The sequence below is a fragment of the Acanthopagrus latus genome, chromosome 1, assembly GCF_904848185.1.
Source record: "Acanthopagrus latus isolate v.2019 chromosome 1, fAcaLat1.1, whole genome shotgun sequence".
In the NCBI taxonomy this organism is placed as follows: domain Eukaryota; kingdom Metazoa; phylum Chordata; class Actinopteri; order Spariformes; family Sparidae; genus Acanthopagrus; species Acanthopagrus latus.
Genome location: NC_051039.1, coordinates 12,470,316 through 12,498,237, shown reverse-complemented (window position 1 = coordinate 12,498,237; position 27,922 = coordinate 12,470,316). Strand labels below are relative to the sequence as shown.

General features: G+C 39.5%; 1 protein-coding gene across 1 annotated transcript in view; it reads right to left on the bottom strand.

Moving 5' to 3' along the window:
- The window catches only part of rnf24 (ring finger protein 24), a 31,236-nt gene extending 8,747 nt beyond the window's left edge, over window positions 1-22,489 (bottom strand). Inside the window, exons 1-4 of the mRNA XM_037098328.1 lie at window positions 21,886-22,489; window positions 8,857-9,006; window positions 4,353-4,395; window positions 3,679-3,720 (exon numbers count right to left, since the gene is read on the bottom strand). Coding sequence (XP_036954223.1) covers window positions 3,679-3,720; window positions 4,353-4,395; window positions 8,857-8,999 — 228 coding nt within the window. The 5' untranslated portion in view covers window positions 9,000-9,006; window positions 21,886-22,489. The remainder of the gene's footprint in view (window positions 1-3,678; window positions 3,721-4,352; window positions 4,396-8,856; window positions 9,007-21,885) is intronic.
- Between the last annotated feature and the right edge of the window lie 5,433 nt (window positions 22,490-27,922).

Genomic DNA, 27,922 nt, shown 5'->3' with positions numbered 1-27,922 from the left:
CATGTTTGCCAGAGTAACATAACATGCACATCTGCGTTCTGCCACAAATTGTGCTCTGATGTAAAAAAAGAAATCAGACTTGGGTCCACGTTCAAAATTGCTGATTCCCAGTCAGTGGAAAAATGCCCATATCGGCCCCAATCCAATCTGCAATGTAGTTCCCTTTTTCTTACTTGGAACACCACATATAATGTCGGTAGCAGATGGCTTATCACATCATCACCAGACGAACATCAGAGTTGCAATGACACGGACAACAGCGTTGAACTGGAGATTCCAAATTGTGAGAAAATGGGATACAGTCTACTCAGCCCTCCCACCACCAAACCTCATCCAACCAGTGGATAACTGCTTTCATGAGAGAGGGTTTTAAATTGGCACACTAGTTTTTTGGCTGTCTAACCCTGCAACTATTACTCTTTTGGCCACACAGACTCTCTTTTTCTCAGCTCTACTTGATTGGGAATGGATGGACAAGGAAGGATGAAAAGAACAGCACGGGGGCTCTTAGCTCTCACTCCTGATCATTTTTGGAAGGAGAACAATCCTCTGTTAAGATGTCAGCTTTGCTCGCTTTATTTGTGAATAGATCAGTGTTTTTGTTCTTTTCAGTGCCTTGTCTACGGTGTCACACTCACAGTGGGATCTGGCACCCTACACCAACTTTTGACAGAACCCTTTTCTCCCAATTAATTGAATAAACCCTGTAAGCTTTCGTTACAAATTCCATGCAAAACGCATGGACTCAACTTTGTGGAAAAACGTTCCTAGATCATGGATTAGATCAGAGAACAACACATTAACCTATGCTCATCAAGACAAGCAGACCTTAAGATTCATGGTTCTACTTACTTGACAGATGTTCAGGAGAAATAAGTTACAAAATTAATGTACTATTAAAAAACGGCCTAATCCAAGAGAGTCAAGCAATAGAGTGGGGTTAAGATTTAGTGAGAAGAAGAAAAGTACCAAGGTTTAGAATAATCCTCAAAAACGACAGTTATCCTAATTGGGTATTCACACAAACAGGTCCTTTCTTTCTGGATGTCTAGTGATAGGGTCATGATGCCACTGGTTTCTTATCTTTGGCACAAAGTTAAGTACTTTCTGTTGTGTAAAGAAAAATTAACAAGTCATTGCCTCAAAAAAGAATTCAAGTCCATGTGGCAACAAACTAGTTCAGTGACACAAAGATAAAATAAACGTGTAAGTTACAGAGAAGATACTAGTATGGATAAATGGGGTGCTGGATGTACTGGACTTCCTGCACAATAAAAAAACATGCAAAAAACTCTTCACAAATTAACAGTGTTTAAGTAAACATTTAAAGTCGGCACTAAAGTCAATATTCAGCATGGAGATATGAGTGAAAGCCATTTCCTAGCTATATTATGCCATAAGCATTAACAAGCCTTCAATCTAATCTATTACCAAAAACACTGTCAACATAGAACTAGTGACATTATCAAAATGAAAACAGCAGTGGTCATACTGAACTTTATGATGCCATATATGACTACTTTATCATAAAGGTTTTAAATGTGATGTCATTAACTCAAGCCCATATGGATAGAAAAAAAAAACAACAGGAAACAATCTTATCCATTAATATTGAGAAAGCCAACCTAAAAATTGATAGTGAGTCATCAAATGATAATGAAGCAGCACACGATGAAGGAGACTAATTAGAGGACACTGCACAAAGGGACTGCAGGACACTTGATGCATACAAAGTGTAATTCTATGCATCAATTGTATGCATTAAAATGAGGATTGAACAAGTAACAGGAGATAATGTATACTGCTGATTTAATGTAATTATTCAATGTGTAGTGTAATTGCAGCCTTAGTTGTTCATCTTTTAATGCCCTTAATCCATTGCTGAGTGTTTATATTTCTACATTAGCACATTTTGATTGTGTTCTGAGCTTGCTTATTTGAAGCAAATCCCACAGCTAAACTTACTCTCATACTGTATTGTATGGAATGAATTCTTGACATGTATTCTTTACACGCAAATACAGGTCAGTAGAACTGGGGGTGGGGTCAAAGACACACTTCAAACTGATCAGGTTACACAAACAAATCTGAACATGACTTGGGCTGTAAACTGATTCCATATTAGCACTCCTATTCAACAAATTCCTTTAAAATGCTGAGATTGAGTCCTCGCAGATCAGTCTATACTCGTCTTTCCAGGATGATCCTTTGGTGTGGGAGCCTCTAAAACTGGGTCATCCACCCAGGCTTGTGCGAGTGCATGTGTGTATTACTGTCCTTAAACAAATACAGCTGGTTATTCTGTCACAGTTTTCACTCACATGACACCTTCTGATGCTCTCTCTCAGTTTCTAATAACATAAACAATAAAGTCTGAGGCTTGTTGGAACAGTGGGAAATTCCAACACTGATGACAAGGGACTGTGTGCAAGCACACATGAAGACGCTATTGATAACATTTAATTTGCACCACAGTGTTAAAGGGATAGTGTTCCTGGCTGGGGACTACCATTTTTCCACTCCAAAGCCAGTGATGCCACTTGACTCACCAACTGTTGGATGTCACTTTCCAACCAAGGTGAGCTGACATACAGCATTACATAAAATCACAAGGATAAACACTCATGACTTGACCACAAGATTGTAGTTTTCACATCGAAAGACACATGACACATAAATGTTTAATAACATGGATGCACGATATTGAATTTTGGTCAAATGCTGATCCCAAAACTGATACAATGCAAATGCAATTATTTTTTCAGCCTAATTGTAGAAAGCGTCAAGACTCTCCTACAGTGGAATAAACATATGTATATCTACTTCTATGATGATAGCCTACAGGCAGATGCAGAAACATAATTATTTTCAAAAATAAGTTTGTTACATGTACATAGATAACCCCAAATTAACCTTCTGAGCTGGCTGCACTGCTGTGCCTAACTTCTTCATTTAGGTGCACCAGCACATAATTTACGTGCAACCAGTAACACATTCTAATTTAGATTCCAACCAAATCATATGAATGAAGGAGTAGATGTGTTTTTTTTTCTTCACAGCACACAAAAAGAAAAATATTTTAAAATCTGACCTGGATATCAGACGCTGCAGTGCGATCAATGAAAAAGTTTAGTCATGTGTGTCATCTTATCAGCAAGTTATATTAGCAGTAATGTTCATCTAAGGCCGATGTTGGTGTTCCATTTTGAAACCAATATCTGCTGATACCAATGAAGTACTGATATTATTGTGCACCCTTAATCATCTGTAGGCCATCATCATTGCATCTAAACAAAACCCAGAAAAACAGAAGCACAGATAATTAACCTTCTGCAGGCTTATACCATATTACATAATGTGTACCATTAGGAACCTTTCATTATCCATATTGAAACAGACAGCGTTTGTGATAATGACAGCCCGAGTCTTAGCCCTTTATCTTAAATTATTGGAGAGCACAGTGTGGGGTTTGTGGCTTCCCATGTATCAGAACTTCCAACGAGGATGGGAGTACAAAGAAATGGCCTGAGTATATAGTAAACATTGTGGCAGAAGCATTGTTTATAGGACAGTACATTTTGTACTTCCATCTTACATTACAGAATGTTCTGTCCACAAGATAAAAGATAGTTGTAATCACTGATAATAACTGAACAAAAGAAGATGAGAGCTGCTTACCTCATGCAAATTTAACTCTTTGACTTTTTCCTTCTGAATGACCTGAGAGGAGTAATAAGAGATGAGGAGAGATTAGTCACTCGTTGTCACTAACGCTGTTATACACTCATAGCAATCAGTTCCTCTGGATAAACAGCGTTAGGGTTTGGGTAAGGAAACAAATTACAGAGTTAATTGTATCTCCGTCACCAGTGTGTGAGTGTGTGTTTATCTCTGACATGTTTGGCTTCATTTTGCATGTTGTTATTATATAATTGAAGGTAGCAAGAGTCATGTTTATGCCCTCAATCATTCCCTCTTACTGGCATTGCAGGCTATACTTTGCCATCATGCTCAGCCTGAGTTAACTGTTAAGCAGAGCTGAGCCACTTGGTTTCCCTTCAGCTTGAGTGCAGTTCATAATGTTTGGTAGTACACTTGTGCTCGCCAAAAACCTGTAAATAATTCTAAATGGGCTAGATTCAACAGGCACTCTCGAAATACCTGAAACTGCCAGAAGAGTCAGCAAATGAATTCCTGCACCAGCTAAGGCGATATTTAGGGACCACTTCATGATAATCTTGACTAAAGTACACAATACTCTGACACTTATTTTCTGCTTACATTAGGTCACATATTATTTTACTTTTCTGAACTGCAGTGTGCATATGTGTGTGTGTCACTGGAGTGCTTACCTGTTTGTATGCATATAGCTCTTTGTGTGCCTGGTGCCGTAACCTGGGGAGATGGAAAGACAAAGCATCTTTTTGATTACCAAGTGGCTCAGACTGACTATTTCAAAACAGAGACAAATAAGTTCTACATCCCTGAAAAGGAGAGAAAAATGACACACCTGTATGCAGTTTCTTTATTAAATACTTGCCTTCAGATACCAGTCTGCTCTAGTCTAACACTCTGGTGTCCAATAATTATAATTAAAAGGCAATTCTCCATCCATACAGAACAGAATAATAACTTGGCATGCATACCAGTTTTATATTTCATAAAAATTACATGTCTGAAAAAGAGACAACCATTTTAAATAAACATGTCTGGGTTGTGTATGCTCTGCATTATAGATCATTATGCCTCAGGTAGGCAGTAGAAAAATAAGCGTGTGACTTTTTGATAGAATAAATATTAATTAGATTCACAAATAATACAAAGAGCCAGAATAACACCCTCCTGTACTCTGTTATGTTTGTTTTGCTCAGCACAGGAACAGAAATCCAAGTCACATATTGACAGATATGATTAAGGGCTTAGGCCTTAGGCCTATTTCTTTCCAATACAGAAAAATAATAGGTCAACTCAAAATATCACCCAAAATGTATTGAATCAGACAATAACAGCATTACTGCAGGTTGTTGAAACACTTTAAAATGGCTTGCTAAACTCATAACAGATGCAATCAATGTTTAACTCTTAACATCGCTTTTATAAATGAGTAAAACAAAACATGAGCACTGGAGAAGAAAATAATCTAGGTACTGAGAAGGAGAATACAACATGTAGAAAATAGGAAGAGAACAAGAGAGATAGGAGAAATTCATAGGTTTGTAAGATTTACCTCCATTATAAGTAACCTTAACCTCTCGCAGCAGAGTGAGAGGGATCTGTAAAACAAGCAGCACAGTCTAGGAGAGAAACTGACATTTGGAAAGAGGTCAGCAGGAAAAGGTGCAGATACTCCCAAGGCTAGTTGACAACTGGTCATGGGTGAGTTGGTCTTGGGTGACTAATGGGGGTTGCTCAATGACCCTTGAGTACAAAGTCAAAGTGAGCAAGGAGAGTAGCCAAGTTGAATCAGGCATCCCAATTTCCTCTAAAACCATAGCTAAATCATCATTCTCATAATTTGACTGTTATGAATCATAAATGTATCAAACAGTCATGATTATACGCTGCTCAATAAAATCAAGGGAACACTTAATCGTCACTGTGTAGCACTGAGTCAGTTTAACTTCAGGGATATGAAACTGTCCATTTAGATAACAAATGTGATTGTGAATCAGTTTCACCTGTTTTGCTGCAAAATGAAAGTGACAGCAGGTGCAATGGAGAAGCAAAAGCAAGACAAACCCTGAAAAAGGCTGTCGTTTGCATGTGGTGGTCACAGGCAATTGTTCTCTCCTCATCTTTCCTGACTGATCATTCTCTAGTTTTGTGTTCTGTTAGTGTCCTTGTCATTACTGGTAGCATGGGGCAGTACCTGCAGCCACAGGACGCCGTGATGAACATTATGCTGCCTAGAACATCATCCACCATGGCGGTTTGGTGGTGGGTCAGTGATGGTCTGGGGAGACGCATATTTGGAGAGCCTCACAGACCTCCATTTCATAGTCAACGGTACCCTGACTGCTGTGAGGTACCGGCTGAAATCCTCAGAGCGAGTATCAGACCTTACGCTGCTGAGGTAGAACTCGCCCTCTCCTAAACCTAAATCTAATTAAGCATCTACGAGATGTTTTGTATCGGTGCATCCAACGCCCCCAGGTATGGCCACAGACTGTCCGGAAAGCTCACTATGCCCTGATCCAGGACTGGGAGAAGATCCCCCTGGACACCATCTGCTGACTCATCAGGAGCATGCCCAGATGTTGTCGGGTGTGCTTACAGGCACTCTGGAGCCATATACACTACTGAGTGGCATTATGTGTTGCCATAATAAAATCTGCATAAGTTGGATCGGCCTGAATTGATTCTTTTTACTTTGATCTTCTGTGTGATTTTGGATCCAGCACTCAATAGGTGGATGACTTTGGTTTCCACTGACTGCTGTTTTTTTTTTTGTTTTGTTTGTTTTCGCAACAAATTATAGAATATACATCAGTAAAGATTTTCAACTTGAATGATTTGTTCATCAAGATCCGATATGTGATTAAAGTATTCCTTTCATTTTTTTGAGCAGTGTAGTAAAACACGACCAAATGGTTAGGTCACTTCCCTGAACAATCATAAGCACTGAATAAATGTTACAAACTGTAGTTTTAACCGGTTTCTTTACATTGATTATTCAAAAACCTTTAGGCCAAGTGCATCAATCCTCTTGTCCCTTACATTAACAAACACCCCATGCTCAATAAACACTTTTCATTCCTTGTAATGTACACTGCATTGCATATTTCACACATGTGTGTGTGTGGAATGAAGACTCAGCGATGGAGGTGGTTGAGTATTTCTGTGAGAGTCTGCCTTGTGTCAAACTACGTGTGAATGTTTATTTTTGTTGGAATGATGACTCCTCACACATCAGTTCTAACGTAAATTCCCTGGTCCCTTCGTTCAACTGTCAATGTAAACAACTACTGTATAGAGACTCTAGGTTTTCCCTGTTACGGTGGCCTTTACCTAAGCCAGAACAATTTGTGGTTTCAACATGCATCATGGTCCAAATAATTTAAGTCATTTGGGCAGGTTCTTTGGGAGACTGCATCTTTAGATGCCTTTTATGGAGCAAAATCGCTCTTTTTCCTTAAGTGATTGACGCCGGTTATCTTGACTTTCAGTGATGAATCATGGTACTGCATCAAAGTCATAAAGTGTCACTTTACAATTGGATAAGGAATTGGTGGAACAGAGTAGTTGTTAACCTACTTACCATTTGCCCTGCAAGATAGGATATGACAGGGAGGTGAGGGGTGAAATTTGTTGGAAATTGCTGCTTCTCACTGTCTTAGATAAAAAAATGTTGGACATTATTTAGGTTCAGTTTGTTGCTGCCAGGAGAAAACCTCTTGCAGCAACAGAAAATTTGATTACACCAGTGAGGTTTAAAAAAGGGGCAAGGGAAGGACTAGTAACCACCTCCAGCTTTCCTTTATGGGAAATAATTACTGGATTACACTCAAGGCTTAACACTTGAGAAGGAAGCTTCAACATTGTAAATATGAATGGTTATAAATAAGCTATTCAAACATCCAAAGGCAAATTTGATGTATATAATATACTATATATAGTATTATAGTAATTGACTAATAGTAAGAACTCGTGAGGACATTAAGGTGGTTAAGTGGGTTAGAGTTTCTTTGACGCCAAGTGCCATGATCTTAATAATGAAGACAAGCAGCTTTGGATCTCGGAATATTACTGTTTTTCTTATAGATTTAGATTTTAAAGTTACCAAATTGAGGTATCATGGCAAACTTCTCCAAACTGTGCTGTTGAAAGATGTTGCCCGCCTGTGAAATAACTATTAGCACAACATACAAAATCACACATTTCCAAAAGGAGAAAAAAAAGAAATCCTTTTGGTTCAACTACAACTAAAAGCTCTTGCGACAAGTGTCATACAGTTTGTTGGATAGGAACTACACAAAGATAAGACATTTCATTTCATTATTTTGCATAGATTTCAAGAACATGAGTTCAGGCTGCACACAAGTTTAGTACTGACCTTCAAGTCTTTTTACTTTTTAAATTACCAGACATGAAGCTGCAATTAGTAATGAGCCATTACGATACAACTACAGTGAAGAAGTATATGCGGGCACTTCTGAACAAATAATTCATGAGCCAACATGACCTGAAATGTACAAGGAGGTGTTATGAGGAAAGATGCATAATGACAGTCAGGGACAATCAACATTCAGTCCTCATTATATGTTTCCAGTCTCACATAAGTGGTGGTTCTGACAATCTGCTTGTCAAAGGAGGTACAGTACGTTCAAAGCTGTCATGGTCTTCAGGCTGCACAAAGCCTTTTCTGAACAAAGCACCTTGATTTGTAAATTCACATGTAAATTTAAAATCTGTTTAAATGATAAACAACAATGGTTGGAATTTGCGTTTTTATTTGAATGTGTAAATGCGACCTTGTAGGACAAGCAAAACTAGAGTGCACCACATCATTACAAAATAAAACTGCAGCAATCTTTCAGTGCTGTTATATTTGTGGAGGTATCTATGTGTGAGGCTGCAATAAAGGCTGAAAAATACATATTTCTAGGTGTTTTACAACCTGTTTTTTTGGAAAGTGGCTGTGAGTATTACACTACCACCAGATTACTGACTTGTTGCACCCATCTAATATAAGATGTCGGCAACATTGAATACACGATGTTGACTCGCCAAAGAGAGAGCACTGTATGACACTTATTGCCACAAAATCCAACAGCAAAGCAACGTGAAACACGATTAAGAAAAAAAACCAAACTGTACGCTGAACCAATCCAAAGCTAATGGTTGCATGGGTCTTACCTTATTAAGTAGCAGCAGAAGAGGAGGCTGAGGATGAAGACAAAGATGGCTGTCCCAAACACCACAATGTAGATGTTAAGGGGAAGGTTCTGGAACCCTATATTTGGCATCCTGAAACTGTAGTGTGGGAAGTCGGAGCTCATGGATATTCTGGTAGAGAGAGACAAATGACTCTGTAAGTATTTAAACACACCTTCAAATACACTGTTGACAGAAAAAAAAAACCTATACCAATAATGAGATGGCAATAAATGACACAGAAGAAAACTGAAACTTAACTTTAGCTCACTCTCAGTACTACAGGAACATATATCAGGGTTGGGTTTCATTTTCAGTTTAGTGTTATTGTAAATGTTGACGTTATCTTTGGCTTTATCAGCTTGTAGAACATTTCCACATGTTCAGCTACAGCTGTTCAGAACTGTTACTGATAAGGCAATATATGATATTACTCACATCCTTGGGTTATGTGAGGAAACATTACATATATACATTAAAATAACAATTTCATATATATGTTCACAATTTTCTATGCTTATGTATAGTTTGTATATAACACATTTATACAAATACATATATGTAATTTACATTAATAAACATACATAATATAGGCTGGGCAGGGTACATATCAATTTATGAAATTGTTCCAATTTCTAATAGGTTTCATACATGGTTTCTACATGCCATGGCAGCTGAGGCACCTGTTCTATCAAACTAGGTTAAGTGGGTTCAGTATTGGTAGAAAGGTGATTTGGTTCCCAGAAATACAGATAGTGTAAATTAGAGTAATTCAATACAAAGCTAGAGTAGGTCATGGAGAAATATGCACTTCGCCCCTTTATCTCCTCCCTCCAGTAATGAGCCAATGGCCATTCCTACACAGCTGATTTAGGAGACAGAGCAAAACCCTCATGGTCTGGGGTTTGCTTAATTCTGTCTGATGCCCAAACCTCAAATTATATCATGAAAGTCAACAGTAGGGCAATGGCACAATATAAAAAAAGAATTTGAGCTAAAGCTTTATATTCAACTGCCTTGATTATCTTCTAGAAAAAAGGCGAGTCACTATCAGGAAAGAAAGCTCTTGATTATGTTTTTCTTATTTGAAATATACTTTTTTAAAATACATACTGTTGCACTGCTAACAAAGAAGTAAAAAAATAACAATTTTTATAAATACAAGATATTTACATGTATTTGCTCATACTGTGTCTGTGTCTGTATCCTTCTGAAAAGGTGATTCATAAAAAGCCAGAGCGCACCAACAAGGATCCATTGGTCAAGTTCTCTTACACAATACACCATAGGGACAAGACCAGACATGAATACACCTACCCAGAGAAGAGGAGGAGGCGAGGACAGGAATAACTTTGCTCCTTTGGGAACCGTGTCTTGTGCCCCTCCTCTTCACTAAACAGAGAGCTTCATTCCTCCACACTCTGGACAGTGGAAAGTTTTGAAGGTTTTGCTGAGGCCATTAACAATCTTCTCCTGCTCATGATTACACCATATGTATATGACAGTGCCCCCAAACCTTGCTTTGTATTAAATAACTTTGGTATGTCAGCATGGGGGACACTCTCTCAATATCACTATGTAACATTACTCCAGACAGTATTGGCAGTCATGATGGACGCCTCAAAGTGGAGCCACTAGACAGTGTCAGTGACACCTGGCTCTTGATATCAGGGGTTGATGAGATTTGTAACTTGAAGTGTTTTTTCCATGTTTCAAATTTTCACCATATTACAAGATAATCTTATTCCAACAACTGCCTTTTCACACCATATGTTGTCAGGCAGATTAAACATATACAAACATATACAAGTTGGCAAATCGAACACATTGTGTGTGCAATCAGGGTAAATATCATTGGCATGTTTTGCTGATGCGAGTGCCAAAAGACAGCATCATCATGTCCTTGGGTTTCAAAAGGTGGCTGGGACACTGTGTCTAGCATTTAAGATACATCATTTTATGGGACAAATAGCTTAGACAAGAGATTGAGTGTGCTGGCTTTAAAGGCAAACAAGAAGATACTAAACCCACAAGCTTACAGGACTGCCATGAGAACTTCATCCAACAGTTCCCATGAGGGGAGAGAATTACTGACACAGGAACACTTTACCGCAGCTCTTGTCTTCAGGACATTATATTGGGGCCTGGAGAGTCTGAACAGAGGCACTGAAATTAAATTCAGCAGTAGTCAAATAAAATGCCTATAAACTGAGGCTTCTGGAAGGAGAGGCAACGTCTCCCTTCCGGTCCAGGTGTAGCCATGATGATTCATTCAGCCATAGTTGTGCGCACAATTCCCCACCATATCTATATCGAATGATGACTCGAGCAGGTGCAATTTGGCAAACATTTTAGCTGTTGATTACGCCAGTTAACTACCAGCTGTATCAAGATTAATCAAGCGGTACATTTTTGGTATTCAACTTCAACTTCAAGGCTCCATGCCAAACTGAAGCCGTGCTTTTGTCTTAGTCTCTGCCTCCACAGCCCAGAGAACCTCCCCTTGCTTATCTGAACACACAATCATGCTACAGTGCTACATGCCTTTCATACAAACTAACAAGCCCCTCTGGAAAGACATGACACCGACATGCTGACATTCCATTCCTCAGTATGCGATTAGGTAACCTTTGTCAACTTGTATATTTGAAATAATTCCATATAATTGAAAAGGTTACAAAACAGAGAAATTACTAAATAGTTCAAGCTCAAATGAAATGAAACTAGCAAACTTCTTCACTGTGCACTGATAAATTTACTTTTCTCCAGTTTTAAATAAAGATTGCCTGGTGGTGAACGTGCTGTACACATACCCGAGCGGTGCCTTCATGCTGAAGAGCAGAAATGTCTGTAGATCTATAACTCAAGTCCTTGAGGAGTTACTTGGGTTGTCCTTGAGAACCCTCTCAGTTGGTTGCCTCTGGTTGACTTGTGTGTCTCATAGCCTTCTCTTTTTCTCTGTTCAAACAAGCTCCACATATAATTCAATCTCTACTTAACTCTTTGACTCTCAACCTTCACATCACTCTTAACTCTTCTGGAGCCTTAGTAGTAGTCCATTTCTGTTCCCGAAGACAAAGGAAAACTGTAATCCAGCCATCAACTGATTATCTCTATTGCCAGCGGTCAGCTACAACTCCTTTAGCCACTAGGATTACCAACAGCTAATTCCTATGTATGTAAAAGCATGTCCACATTGTGATGTGGACATTTTTAGCACTTCTTTGTTGGCAACAGTTTTAAATAGTGAGCTGTGTACTATCGATAGTGAAGACATTGTGAATCAATCTGACGTTACAATAGATACATTAATTATGCATGAAAGTAGTTAACATTTCAAAAGCCAGATGGGGCTAGTCTGGCTCCAGACCTCAGAATCACAACTCACATCTCCAGTCTGTTCAGTCATTTAAATAGGTCTAGTGTTGTGCTAATGGTCAGCTGTTTACCACCAGTTGGAGAGGCTAAGATAATATGTCAGACATCATCTTTCCCTATAGCTAGCTGGCTACAAAGCTAGGTAGGTGGGATTTGGGTGTTTTAATGTGTCATGTACTTGTGGCCCATGTTCTCTTTCTTTATCAAACATTTAGGGTAATTCACTCCTTGGGGGCTTCTCGATTGATGATTTAAACCATCAACATTTAGCTATAAAAATAACCATAAAAAAGGACTGAAACAAGGCTACCCTTCTTAAACATCGCTCTATAACAATTTATTTAAATCAATGTATATAATAGATGCATGACATGGCCTGAAAATCTATGAGTCATTCATCTAAAGTAGTTGTGGGGTGATGACAATTAATGGATCAATATCTACACCAAAGTGTAACTCAGTTTCTGCCTCTAAGGGAGCTATAGCAGAACTGCTGTAATACCCAATGCAAACACATAAATCAACCTTTACAGTTCTATGAAAAGCTACAGGACAGGCGCGTCATTTTGCTGGCAGGAGTTTAGGAGGTGAGAGTATGTAATTCAATGCGGGTAAGAGCATATGACAGATTTTAAAGGTCCAACTTTCAGTCAGTCTTCTGCTCCAAGGCTGTCCCTCTTTGCTCAGTGCAACACGCCTACAGTATCAAGATTCACTGACCTAGTGGATTATGGGTTCATCAGGCAATCCAGAAATCGGACCCCTTAGCAGTAAACAACCCACATACCAGAAGCACACTTTTGAGGGCATTGCATCGTCAAACTCAGGGGGTCTGTTACAAATGAACCAACTGCTGAACTAAAACTGAAAAAGTGTGACAGTGCAACCACTCATTGAGCAAAATAGTTAAACTCCTTCTTCCCTGTAAGAACTGTTGTGAAACAATCAGAAATAAATATAGATACAATTCAGCATACACACAAATTTAAGGAAAAATCTGACTGAGCGACTGGAGGAACAGAACTACAACTGCTTGCTTGTAGGCCACAGGAGATGACTGAATGACTGGATGAGTATGATCCCCATCATCAAAACACCTAATGAGGAATAACCTTTTGGAAAATTAGTGTTAGTCTTTTGAGTTAAACAGATTTGTAGTCTATGCCACGGCCTGTAGAAGCTCCTCTGGCGGCTTGAAAAGACAACTAATGTTGGGTTTTTATTTGCCACACATCTGTTTTCCACAAATTTTAACACATCTTGCAGTCAAATAAAAAAAAGAAAAGCAATTCTCAGCCATGACTTTTAAAATTGTATGCAGTCTAGGCACAAGGTCTAACATTTGGACCAAAATTCCCTCCTTGATGCTTCCTGCAACTAAATAGCTTCCTGTGCATCTAAAAATACCCCATTGCCCCTCTCCCTCTTTGAAACTGAAGGGCCCACTCAGGACAAAAGCCAAACTTGCATGCTTCACTGGGTATTGGCCTAAAACTAGTTGTGAAATGTGAATGTACAGTAAGGCAATGCCGACAGAGCTATCTCCACTGCACAGCTACAGAAGTAGAGATGTAAACCAGTTACAAGCTTGTTGTTTTTGTGTGTGCCTCTCACAAAGAGGATAATCCAACAATCAGACTAAAAAGCATTCAGAGTGAATGTGATGACTTGGCAAGGAACCGCATCTTCTGGTTGTAAAGGGCAGATGTGATTTGCATCTGCTCTCCTCATCCCAACATTTCTGCCACCATCTGCCTCTCTCACTCAGACGTTTTCACATGGCCTCACCCTATTACATAACCAGCAACGAGACCACGCACAGCACATTACATTCATAGGAAATGAGTGCAAGTGAGCAAATCACATTCATTGTGCACCATTTCCTGTGGTATAATGGAACAGAAAATATGTACTGTATATTTTAACCTCCTCCGCTAGCCTTAAATTATCCGTCCACCGAAATTATAAAAAATAAATAATTATTTCCATTTTTCTCAAAACATATTAATTATCAGAGAACCATATTTCCCAAACCTGGCCATCAAGACACAGTGAAATTATAAAGAGGACACAACTGCACACATGTCATGTCACACAACGTCACCCATTTGTATTTTGGGTTTCACTTTCCTTGTATGCTGGACTGAGAAACAGTCCAACATGAAATCTAAATTGTGTTAGGGTTGGGAATTGGGACACTATACTCTTTGCTTCCACTGAGCTGTGCTGGGAACTCTTAGATGTGCCTGGGGATAACATCTCGCCATAAGTGTAGCAAAGGTACTGCCTCAGCATGAAACGTTTGCCCCTGTCGAGTGTTTATTAACCATCCTACAACTTTCAATACTGACTGAAGGACTATCGTTTCTAGGCCAATGAGTAATCACTTATTTGGGTAACATAGATTCATTGTGAACTTTGCCCTGTCAAACAAGTACACAGATTTCCTTAAACCAACTTTGAAAAGTATCACAGTTCAGCTTGATGTTTTCATGCTTTGTCAATGCTATGTGATGACTGAGCTTAATCAAACCTAAGGAACAAGCTACTCTTCCCACCCTCCCTAGTGCTCTTTTATACCCATAGATACATCACATGAACCGATAATAGACTTTAGACCCATGACATTTCATATTTGTCATGTGAACAAATAAGTGTCATGCAACTGCTGATTACCATTTGTTTTGTTCCAACAAAAAGGTTGCCATATCCTTAAACAATGGGGAGGAATTTAATGTGCCTCTAATGTACTTTTTTCCTTTGTTACTTTTTGAAGTTTTTTGTAAATCTTCCCTTGTTTTATCACATCAAATTCTCTTTAGAAACAACCCCAAAACCTTAACTCTGTTCAGGAGATTCTTGTCATGAGCCCACATCATCATACTCACAAGACGCTGTCCAAACGAGAAGTGGAAATTTCCACTAGCAGCAACGGCCAGCCGTGAGATTTGCACATCTGAAACTTAATATACCAAAGGGCAGCAACAAAAACTTGGGCCTCTGAGGCAGAGCAAGAGACTCTTCAAAATGTGCAGGCTGTGGTCAATGAAATGCCCACATTCATGATGATACTGAACAAACATACCACATTTCCAACCATTTCAGCAGGGTAAATCATGGGGAACTGGCCATTTAGATACCTGACCATCCATCAAAACATAATGGCTCCTAGTTTTAATGTTTTATGACAAGAGTGGCTTGGTAAATCATCCTTTTAGCCAGAAAGGAGGTAAACCGATTAGTCAGAAAGCATACAAAATCCAAACCTAGGATACAACTGTGACTGATGTGTGTAGAAAACTATAAAAAAAAAACAAAAAGGTCCTTTGTTTGATAAAACAAAGGCAATGCATTTTATTGTGTTACTTCATAGGAGGAATGAAGATGATGATATTAATGATCACATACCCCATTACTTATGAAAGTGGCCAACTGTCTTTCCTCTTGAAGCCCTGAAATATGCATTATAAAACGCTTGTTTTTCTAAAGTTGGGCCAAGTTCTACAGTAAGTAGGTCGCTGTAACTTTAACTCCAGTTATGGAGATGTGGGAGGCACAGGACTTGAGTGGAGCTGACAAGGTCAACCTGATGTCAGCTGCTGATAGAATTCCAATTACTGGCTTTACATCTAATGCCACTACATGTACCACCAAACACTTATATATTCACAAGCATATATCAAACCTTGGCAGTCATCATTTCTCACTTCTAATGCAACAAATTCTCAGTGTCTTGTCACTGCAATCTCACATTACTGAAAGCATCGAATGCTGTTATCAAGGAGGGATTTGCAAAGAAATTGTGGCGTGAATGCTGGATGTTGAAAAGCTGACACTGAACTGCACTGCTAACTGTAATTTGTTCGTTGTGGTATAAATGAAGGAGAATGAGGAGTTGCAAGAGCAAGAAAGGGTCTAATTCACATGCATTGGACTTAAAAGCTGAAAAAAACTCATATTCTATGAACGACATGGAACAAAATGGTTGAATTGAATTTAAACTTGAATGCAGTTCAAATTGAATTTGTGGTTTAAAGTATGAATGAGTAGATACAAATTTAGAAAAGTAAAAACAGTTGAAAACTTGGGAAAGGAATGAAGGATTCAAAACATAGTATAAGCTGGGAGATTAATTCTATGGTTCACTCATGCCTAGGGGCTGAACTGCATGATTTGAATAATGGCTGGGAGCAAAACCACATGTCTTCACTAATAACTGGGGGCTGAACTGCATGTCATAACTAGAATAATTTACTAGAATTGTTTGACTTTCGAAGCTAACAATGTAGTTCATTGTTAGCCTCGAAAGTCAAAATAATTCCTATAATGTTTGGAAGATGTGGAATGTTTTAAGGTTTGTTGAAAAACTGAAGCTTAACTGCATTGCTGGCTTAATTTTGTATGAGGAAGTAGTTGACGGAGTATGAAAAGTTGGGTTAGTGGTAAAGTGTCTGATTACTATGACTGACTTAAAATAATCATAATGTATCTAAATAATATATCTAAATGGTATGAAATCTGTAAACGTATTGAGTATCATCAAATTTTGAATATAGGCCTAATATCTATCTATAAAAAGGCAAACTGAGTACCAAACCTCTTAATACCTCTTATTTGAATTACCTAAATGGGAGCAAACTGAAAACGTTTGCTTTGCTTTCTCTCTCCCTGCCCTTAAAGCCCATTCCTCATTGGACTCTGATAGTAACACAAGCTGACACAAACAAGAGGAACTGACACACACAGCTGTCTCATGGCACTCTTGTCTCCCTGTATCTAGTGCCCGTTCTGGAGGGTTTGTTTCAAATCGCAGTGTACCATGTCACCTCATGACCTGAAGCCACTTAACTGTCTTAGTTTTACTTTCTTTTCTACTTCATCTTAATCTGTAGTCTGTTGACTCTTAGATAGGTTTATCTAGAATCCACACACATGCCCCTTTAAATAATGAACTGAGAGGATACATTTAAAAATACTTTTAATACAAAATCACTGAAAAAATATGATATTCAACTTGTACCAAGCCTAATACTATGAAATGTACATAGCAACCTTCCACAAAGAAACTTGAGACCTGGCCTGCAAACGCAGGGTCACATCCACTATAAATAAAACCTGTAGTCATGTGAGAGTGAGTGAGTCAAGTTGAAACATGAAAACAACCTCTGCAAGTCATGTCAGATAACCTGGGGTCATCTATCACTGACCAACATGAAATGCACATGCAGGCTTCAGGCATGACCCTCTGCTGGCATTTAACTCAAACAAAGCTGTCCCCTACACGCTTACATAAAAGACACTGCAACCTAAACAAAGGACCTGCTGTGTTCTCTGATGTGGAGTGTCAATACGAATACACACAATAGCGTCCAGCCGTTTCTCTGGGCAATCTACTTGTATTGTTGTGCCCCTGCCTTATTGATATGGTGCCTGAAATGCCTTGAGCATGACAGTCTCCAAACATTAATGCTTGAAGCCTGCAAAGAAGAGCTTCATGTGTATAAGAGCACATAATACTGGCAGGCCTTCACGTTTGTGCTCCACATATTGCAGCTAAATATTTAACCACTCCAGTTCAAGATCAGGTAAGTGCTAATGCTACCATTGCAAAGCACCTCTGCCAGTATTGTTTCAAATGAAGCCTTTGGTACTTGGTTGCTTAAGTGTTCCCCCCCTTCGTATTGTTATAAGATATTTAACACGTCCAGTGACACAAGAAGGGCTTCAGACAAATATTCGTACACAGCTGAAGGTGTCAGATTACGTTTAATAAAATGCTTCAAGACCTGTCCATACAGCCTTTCTCCAATCTATCTACTGTGCCCCTTTCCTCTTGCTCCTGTCCTCTGTACACCTATCGCTCCAAATTTTCCTGTCCCATCATTATCCTTTCTTATTATATTAAACTAACATAAGCACACAGCCAATATATTTCAGACAATTACATGCTTCTACAAGTCACATTTAGCCACCAATTACAAGAGCATATGAAAATAATGTGTTACACTGAAAAAAAAATCCCCATTAGGTCCTTTCCCACTTTTACTAATTCTTCATATTGTTCCTTCATGATATGCAGATACTGAAGGAGACTGGAGGAGACTGAAGGATGTCTCTTGATCACCTACGTCTCAAATGCTGCAGCAGTCAAGCTTGTACTGTCTCCAGGGGGAGAAACTAGTATTCAAAACACGATGGACTGGCTTAACATGTTGTTGTAAGGAAACAACAAGTCTCCCTTAAATCTGTTATCTAACGTGGTATTTGATTATTTAACCTTTGCCTTGAATGTGAGGGCCTCCAGTAAGTTCCCCTCACTTCATGAATGTCAAGTAATGCTCATTTCCCCTTAGTGGAAAATTACACAACTTGTATAAGCACTAAACCCTTACAGTAGTGACAGAAGCCTAGTGTAGCCTAGTAGCAACTACACAATCCCTTCAGGGATAAAATACCCTATAACTTTGTATATGCAAATGACAGAAGGCGCCAGCTACAATTGTTTTCTTAAGGATTTGGTTGCACTCGTCATATGTAAATGAGCTACTTTAATAATGATGTAATTTGGTTTGCCTTCTACTGAAAAATGAAAATATTTTCTGGGTTTACCTCTAGGGGAAGCAAAATCATGCTAAATGATTTACTAATATTGCTAGATAGATGGTCCATATAATACTAGGCAAATCAACAGCTGTGAAAACAGATCCCCGATGCTTCTTTGGCAGCACAAAGTAATAAAAGCTGTAGGCCAGATGATTAAGTGCTCTGTATTATTGTGTACTGTATTTATTTCTCGTAAGCCTTATAGCTGTAAAGTAGCTTATGCCTGCAGATCATATATAAATCCGTTTGCTGCCTGCTTTGACATACTGACTGAGTTGATTCTTTGGCAGATTCTTTCTGTCTGTTTTTCCTTTCATTTTTCCTGCCTTATTGATACCGTTTCTGAAACTGCTTAAACACATAATGGTCTCTGAACATGAAGGCTGCTGAAAAGAGCTTAATGTATTGATAGATAGATAGATACTTTATTGATCCCGGAGGAAATTCAAGAGCAGCATTTAAGAGCAGGTTATGCTAATACTAGCGTGCTTTCAAATTTGTGCAATGCAAAGTGCACTGCAATGTTTAACCCCTCCAGCCCTAAGTGAGTGCTAAGGTACCTTGTAAAGCATGTCTGAACTCTGCCAATATAGTCTCAAAGCCCCTCAAGACTTGAGTTCTACACCTAAATATGGCATTTACCTAGGTATAATTGCCATCCGTAGTCCATGTACTTTTTAGAATGCTGTATAATGTATAATCATTCCTTTCTCCATTTTGTACTAGAGGTCCAATCATTTACACAGTCAACTCAATGGCATCGCTCTCAGAGGTCAGCGCACATAAGGTTGATCAAATTTGAGCTTTCGGCAAAGTTCATTGTCCCATTACCCACATTGGCACATGATTGTAATCTGTCAAATTACCTAAATTCAATACAATGTGGATGAAGACAAAAGTCTGTCCGCAGATTTAAGATGGATAGCGATTTTTGGGACACTGATTTTTTTTACCTTGTGCTTTCACAATAAGAAGTAACTATTCAGAAATGTATTCATGCTCTTGCACCATCAGGGTTGCATGATTCACTTACAATACTACTTGTGTCTGAATGAGCATAGTCAGTGTTTTCAAGGACACCGCCAATCGATTTAGTCTCCACTTTGGACAAGATGCACAATCATGGTATCACCAAGGTCAGTGCGTATAAGGTTTAATCAATTTGAACTTTTGATACAGGTCACCATCTATCACACGATTTAGCGTAACTTTTTAAGTAAAGCAAATCAGACATACAGATGTAAAAACTACTGAGGGAATTGAAACATAAAACAACACTGATCCTTAGACTATTTAATCGAAGAAAAGGGGTAAAAAGTATGTTGAGATTTAATATATTCTGTCTAAAGATTACTAAAGACCGATTATCGGCCATGGTCGATTATTGGGGACAATATTCAGCATTTTCCAATTGACAGTGATCCTTTTGTCAGAATGCTGATAATACAACTAATCTAAAGATATTGGCCATGATGAAACATCCTCTCACACAATGTCCTGCCCACAACAATATTTACAATTGTTAAAACACCACAGTTAATAACCTTTAAATATTGAATAATTTGAATCTGGTAAGTAACTAGTAACTAAATATAGTGGAAAGAAAGTATAGAAAATGGAAATACTCAAGTACCTGGAAATTTTACTGTTTTCACTGTTTTTTATTTTTTTATTTTGACACCATGATTTAGATTTACTGCAAATACATATTGGTCCCAAATATTGGTTTTCAGTCTCCTTGATTTCTATTGATCGGTATTGACTCAAAAATGGCATATCGGTCTACCCCTATCACTAGTCAAAAGTACTGGTACTTTAAATAATATGACATCCATCTTTGATAGTATCAAAAGTACAAAATCTATTAAAACATTTTTTTTTTTTAAATGGTTGCAGATATTAACATTATTACAAATGAATCGAAATGTGTTTGTTGTGTCGAAAGAGGCAATCAAGTGGGGTTTTTTCTCACACTGGTATTATGTCAAAATCTAAGATCCCGGTATGGTGACAGCTTGGCAGGCTACTGACATGACTAATTTAACAGTAAGCTAAAAATACGATCATTTCTGCACCATGAGGACTGCAATGATTCACAAACCCCCTCTTGCATCGCACGCAGCACTCAATCAGATGGGAGCAGTCATTTTCTACGCATATACCTTTTTCTCTCTTGAGGCAAAGTGCGGAGGGCAGAGGCTTCCCATACAGCCCCATACAGTCTCATACTTGCACCGCTGCCAACCATGCCCACGGAGGATTAGCGTGTTATAGCACAGGCGTGCACAGCCCAAACAATGCTGTCAGTGTTGACGGAAACGCAGAGAAAAGCCCTACTGTTTTCCCCCTGCCATGCGTTTTCACAAGGGTCATCACTGTCTGGATAACAGTAGAGTGGAGTTGAGGTTTTAAGCCACTATCACCATCAGTGCACGCCACTGTGAAGCACACTGACAAGACGATAATGAGCGAAAAATGTTGGGATTGTCACGGTGATAGGACATCATTAAGCCAGTCAGTGGGCGCTTTGAGAGCTAACTCTAAATGGTTTTCACACAGCGTTGTTGTTGTTGTTTGCATGACTGCATGCTGGAATTCCTCTTGCTTGAGGCTAATCAATTCTCGGTGCGTTCACAGCTTCTTGCAGGACAGGGGGATAACTGGGCGTGGGCTCGCTAGCTAACTAGCAGCGTTAACGGCTAACCTAGCAACAAATGACATAGCGTTACTTAACGTCTAAACCAGAGCAGCCGTTTGGTCCGAATCTAACGAACCAAAATCATGTTAAATAGCATTAGGTCAAAGCACAAACATTAGCACGTTTCCCCCGAGGGAGGAAAAAAGTCTGCATGACATTATATAATCACTTTCACGCTAAACTAGTAAACAAACCGTGCCTTTCTCTGATAATGAACTCGTAACGTGACAATGACTGTCGCCAAGTTCAGCGCATTCGGCCGTTAACCGTTCACGGTTAGCAGCTAACCTAAAACATGATGGGGTTAATAAGAAAGAGGACCGTTCACTCACCAGCGGTTCCCTCAGCCCCAGTAGTAGCCGTGCTCTTCTGGTGTGTGTTTCTTCACACACACACACACACACTCTCGGGGTGCTGGAAGGCTTTATTTTAGAGAAGTTGGGGGAAAAAAGCGACAAACCGACCCCAAAGTGAAAGCGAAGACTGTCCTGACGACGAGAGCTGCCTTATTTCAACATCACCAAAACACCGCAGCAGGGCGACCCGGTCATCAACACAGCCCCCCGTTCGCCCGTGATGTTGACGATGGTGGCGGTTGCGGTTAACGGGAAGCCTCGCTGGGATCTCCGCGGGGAGAGGAAAACGGCGATAATTAAAGACAGCGGTGGATGAGTGTATGTCGTTCGCAGAGATGTTGCGTGGGGAGGTTGGGGGGGAGGGAATCCTGCGATGGGCCCAAAACAACCAGTGAGAATCGCGGTTAATGACGACCTGCACGTCTCGCCCGTCAACGTATACTAGCCCACTACCACCAGAAGCTTAGATCCCACCTCCTCCTCCTCCCTGACGGCTCAGCACACACAGACCGACGCGTACAGTGCCGCCGGAGGTTTTGAGGACAGCGTGTACGAGGGGTGTGATGCTGAGGGAGAGAGGGAGGGAAGGAGCGAAGGGAAGGGAAGGGAGGGGAGGGGATGCTGCACATGGTCACGTAGCTGATTGTGAGGTGAGCCTGAACCAAATAATGGTTCAAGTTGGAACCAATGCTGGTTCTTCAGTGGTGAGATCAGATGAAATTAGCAGGGAGACAGCTACCTCCAGTTTAACAGTGGATGATTCAGCTGAGCTTTAGTCACATTTGTCTTCAGGAGAAAACAAAAAGCACTTCAGCCTGAGATAGTCTGTAGCTTGTTTGCAGTTAATGATCCTGAGAAAGTTCGACTGGGGGGCAGGAAGTGAAGAACAACGGAGGAGAGTGAATATGCTAAAGTCCTAGATGGACCTGCAGGTATCAGCAGAAAATGTCTAGACATGTTGGTACATATGATCCCGACACTTTACGGGAAAGTGTTTTTTTCCGCACAGGTTGATTGGTTATCCTGGCGTGGAGGCGATCGATATCACAAATAATTTAGTCCAGTAGGCCTCCTATTGTACCAGACGTCTAGCCTGATGAAGGCGTACTATGCAAGTCCTGGGCAATGCAACTATTTCAAGCGAGGTTGGGTCAACAACATCGGATTAAAGGCAACATGAATGGCTGCCATCTTGTTTGACAAAGTGGTCCCTGCGTACACGAGCATTGTCTGACGCCGCTCACCCAGACTTTAGAGTATTTTAGTCTGTGGCATTTAATAGTTTTGTGCCATGGTACCTTATTTCGAAAAGAACAACTTTCTATGGTTGTGAATGGAGAGAGAAAATTCATTTAAAAGCTCATTTGTCAAGTCAAGAAAGTCGCTGTTTGTCTTAATTACAGTAAAATATTGGCTAGTTTTGTATGTAACCGCTCAGTGAACTACATCTTCCCTCTCCCACTTCACCAACGCTAACATGGCAGCCATCTAGGTACAGAAAATCACAGTAAATGGGGAAATGAGGATGATATAAATGTCCGTACAAAAGTACATACACCGTTAAGAACCATCTAAAAAAAAACAACACACTAGTATATGTTGTTATAGGCGCCAAACAAAACAAAAAAAAGACAAAGTTAAATTCTTCACCATTGAGAACCACCACTGGTTCTAAATTGAACTTTTTATTTTTGAGCGTAGTTGTTACAATAAGCAGGGAGCAGTGTTTATTCATGTCTGCCTGCTGTAGTGAGCTGCTGGCCCTTTCTCAATGACGGATGATGGTGATTCTCAACTCTTTCTGTAAGGGGTGGAGACGGCTGAGAAAGACAGTCACACAAATGGCAGTCATCAACTCAAAACTGCATGAAATGGACGTCATGGTTATTTTTAGGGCTTTTTTTGTCCCCTTCATGTGATTTTGGGCATTTACTGTTAAATGGAGGCACAGTCAGTTTGTTCTGGAACACGTCATGTGCGGGGATGGAACAAAATGAGCTCACAACAAAGATAGATAATGTAACCCCAAATGTGAATTAATGTGACCTTGAGGTTTAGAGGCTTTTTTTGTGGGGGGGGCAATTCAGACACCATCAGTGACTAATTATTGATTGAAGGGACCACGAATAACTTTCCCAGTATGCTGAAGATCATGTGTGAACAATAATATACTCTTAATTCTAATCGAAACACTAAACTACAACAGAAACTCAGCCTGTCTTATATAGCTATTTGGAAGTTTTTCTGTGCGTTTTACAATTAGCTAATAGTCAAATATGGATGTCGTAGAGCCGCTGTATTGTGAAGTTTCTGACATTAAGCCACAGTCAGCTCTTAATCGTCCTTCTCTGTGCTCTACTACGATGCAAAGAGAACCAATGTCATCAATATCAGCCAACAATTTGCCCCTCATTCTGTGGTATTAGGTATGAAATATACCAGATTTGCGACTACATCAGATACTTCCATTGAGTCCACATTGAATTAAACACCTAGACATAAACACTCATCTCAGCTTTGAAAGACTGACGATGGAGTAATCCGCGCTGCCTGCCCCGCGAAGACTCAGTGTCATTTATCGGCTCACATTTAACAAGATTACCACCAAGAGGCAGGAGGCTGAGAGCTGCAAGCTCACCTCTGATTGTCCAAGAGAGAGCTGTACTCGTCTGATCACTCACTCGATGTAGAAATGCTCTTGAAAATGATATGTTTCAGTTGTTGTTATGTGGGTATGGGAAATGTTCAATTCTCACACATTACATGATCATGAAAAGCATTCATAGATACCAGCCGACTAAATACATCTTTTTTTTCCATTAACATTCACAAATATTTCTCTGAAAAGAAATTGACAAAATTGTCTAAAAACACCTCTCTCTCTGTTATCTCAGTGACACCCTATAACAGTGAGACCCATCCTCCACCTAAGTTTCATGGAAATGCATTTGTGCAATCCTGCTGACAAACAAACCATGAGATCATTTTATGCAAGTACACAGACATCAAAACCAGAATACCAGAACAATCACAATAACACATTTAAACAAGCAATGAGCCTAGAAAAAAAATATTTAGAGTTTTCAAAGAAAAGGTTTGATACGTTTCTGTTCCAGAGTCACCCTTAGTTACCAGCTTAGTCTTTGGGATAACCAAAGATTAAAAAATCACAAATGTCTACAGCCTGATAATGTGATTCATGAGATGTGGAAGGTGAAATTGAGGTCTGGAGCCAGAGTCTTCATTCCTGATCAACACCATCCTTCTTTTACTTTATCTCTCATATGAAAAGGTAACAGTTTCCACATAAAAGTCTAGCACTAAGACTCAAATCTGACTTCCATCCTTCATTGTAAGATGTGAGCAACATCATGTGGTGAACATTTACAACAATCAAAGATTTTCTCATAGTAACTGACAGTTGAAGGTTGTGGGAGGTTGGTGTGACACATTAACTGAAACTCACTGCCATCTCCCAACACACACACATACACACATTTGAGCACTTCCTCCTAAGAAATATGAATACCGTATCCAGGAAGCCACACTTTGGCCACCCAGCCCGGCACTTCATTTCCTTTGAAACTAGTGGAGGAGCACGACCATTCCCCAATGCACATCACTATGAGTGCATGTCAATGAGGTGCCAATGACAGGGGCTGCATTGTGAGATGGGTGCAGAGTGGGAGTGCCATGTGACACTCCTGAATGGGCCGCCGGGGGTTGTCCGGGGGGGAAGGATGGCAGCATCCACAAAGGCCCATTGAGGGATTGTAGACTAGGTACAAGACTGGCACTGGTGCTCCTTCCCTTCCAGGGGATGGCAGGAGGAGGCTGCTGCTTGGTACTGACTGAATGGAGGGACTATTCGGAAAGAATTGGAGAGAGGAGGTTTATAATCACCATGTTACACTTCCTTCAGTCTGTTGATGGCCATTATGTCCGCTCCTGCACATACAATACTGTCTTGTGTGATTTACCACACAGCCTAATAATAGGCTATTGTGTTTTCCGCACCACAAACACACAAAAGGGTACAAAATGAGATTTGTGGAGATGTAATTATGTATCTTTTGACTCTGCCGTCGGTCAAAGTAATAACTGACAAATACTGACATTTTATTCAGTTACAAAAAGTAGTGATCGAAAAAAGCAAAACATGTGGCAATTTATGCATTCAACAACACTTCTATTATCTGGCACCCCTAAAATGATAGCTGCTTCATCAGGAGAAGTAATGATAGTTTACTATTTCCCTCTCTGGGATCAAACATACTGCATACGGTCCATAATCGTAATCTTGTTGTCTCCGGTTCTTTCTAGAACAAATATTTAATTTGCAAATGTGTGCGCTGTCAGGTTGAAGAATGGTGCAACTTCATGAATGCTGCCATACCAGTTAAACTGGCTATAAAATGTTAAAAAAAAAAAAAAATCAAGAAAAACTTCATCAGGGCATCAGCTTTTTAAAATCAGTTTGATTTGATACGTTGAGAGGATACGAGGGCTCAGATGAAGAGGCTTCTTTTATATGGTATGAAACATGCCTTTTGGCCAGAGTAATATGAAGATCAGTATGAGGGTGCATCAGTAGGGCGTAGCTTAGTCTATTACAGAATCAACAATGTGACAATCCCAAGCGTGAAACACACAATAACCAAATAAAGGTCCTCCATATGTATCATCTCCGCAACTCTAACACAATATCGCACAGGTGCACGAGAGTCAGCCTTTTTCAAACAGGCATTTTTGCCAAGGTAACAGTAAAACAACTGGAATAAAAAAAGAACTCCGCTGATGAAGGAGGCAGTGTGATAGAAACCAAGATTAAACAAGAGAGAGATCGGCAGTGTTGTGTCAAAGTCTGTTACTCTGCTGAAACTGTATGTGTCCCCCACCACTTGCCAGCAGGACTGAAGATGGTTAAAAACTGACTTCTTTCTACTGGATCACAAAGTTACCAAACCTACCTAACTGATGATACAGCAGGGGTTTTACTCCACCTCTTCATACCACATATCAGGCTTTCTCAGTCAAATTTGTTTTGGCCTTTGACACTAGCCAAGCTGCTAAAGAAATGATATGACGGGGAAAGTTTAAAATGTGCTTATCCCTGCATTAAAACAGATATAATGGTGGTTTTGTATTGTCCAGTCGTAACTGTTTGACAGCTTGTGCACAGAGGATGGATGAGGAGACCATGAGGAAAATTGCACTCTGTCTCCGAAGCAGCAGGTTCAGTAAAGCTCCTCAGCAGCACTTACAGTAACACAGCACTATAACACAATCAAACACACATAGTTCACTTACTGTAATACAAATCAATAGAGCAGATTATACACTCCACCAAACATCTACTAGATATGTTGCATATTGTTTCCCTGCAGTGTCTTACCTCCACCACATATATTTCAGTGACACCCTGTTGTTTTTCAGGACTTCAAGTTGAAGATTTATGTCAACTACCAGAAAAAAACAAATAAAACATTAAAACTAACCTTTAAATTGTTCACGTCATTTTCATCTCACAGACATACTGTACTATGTAGACGACTGAGAGACTGGGAGGTAACAATTTGTAATAGCTGAATGTTGCTTTTTGCACATTAACATTTATATGCTACCCTCTAGTGTTGATCAGTGTGTGTTACACCATCAGCTCATTTGCTTCCAAAGTACAGTATGTGAAAGATTTCAAAAAACACTCAGAAATTATGTTTATGTGGTGTATTTCATGCAATGTCACTTAAGGAATCAGAAAAAGATACAGAAAAAATAAAGTCATGTATATAAAAGATTTTATATAATAATAATCCTGTTTTATGTGTTGTATGTCAGATTATCATATGTAGCCTATGAGATATTTCCTAAATTGTTGTCTTTACCCATTGTTGTGCTTTTTTTTTTTTTTTTTTTGAATATTTACATTTATTTATGTACTTATACAGTTTTCTATTCATTGAAAGCAGGCTGTAGAGAGTGATTCATGTCATCCTCAGCTGCACTGTGTTGG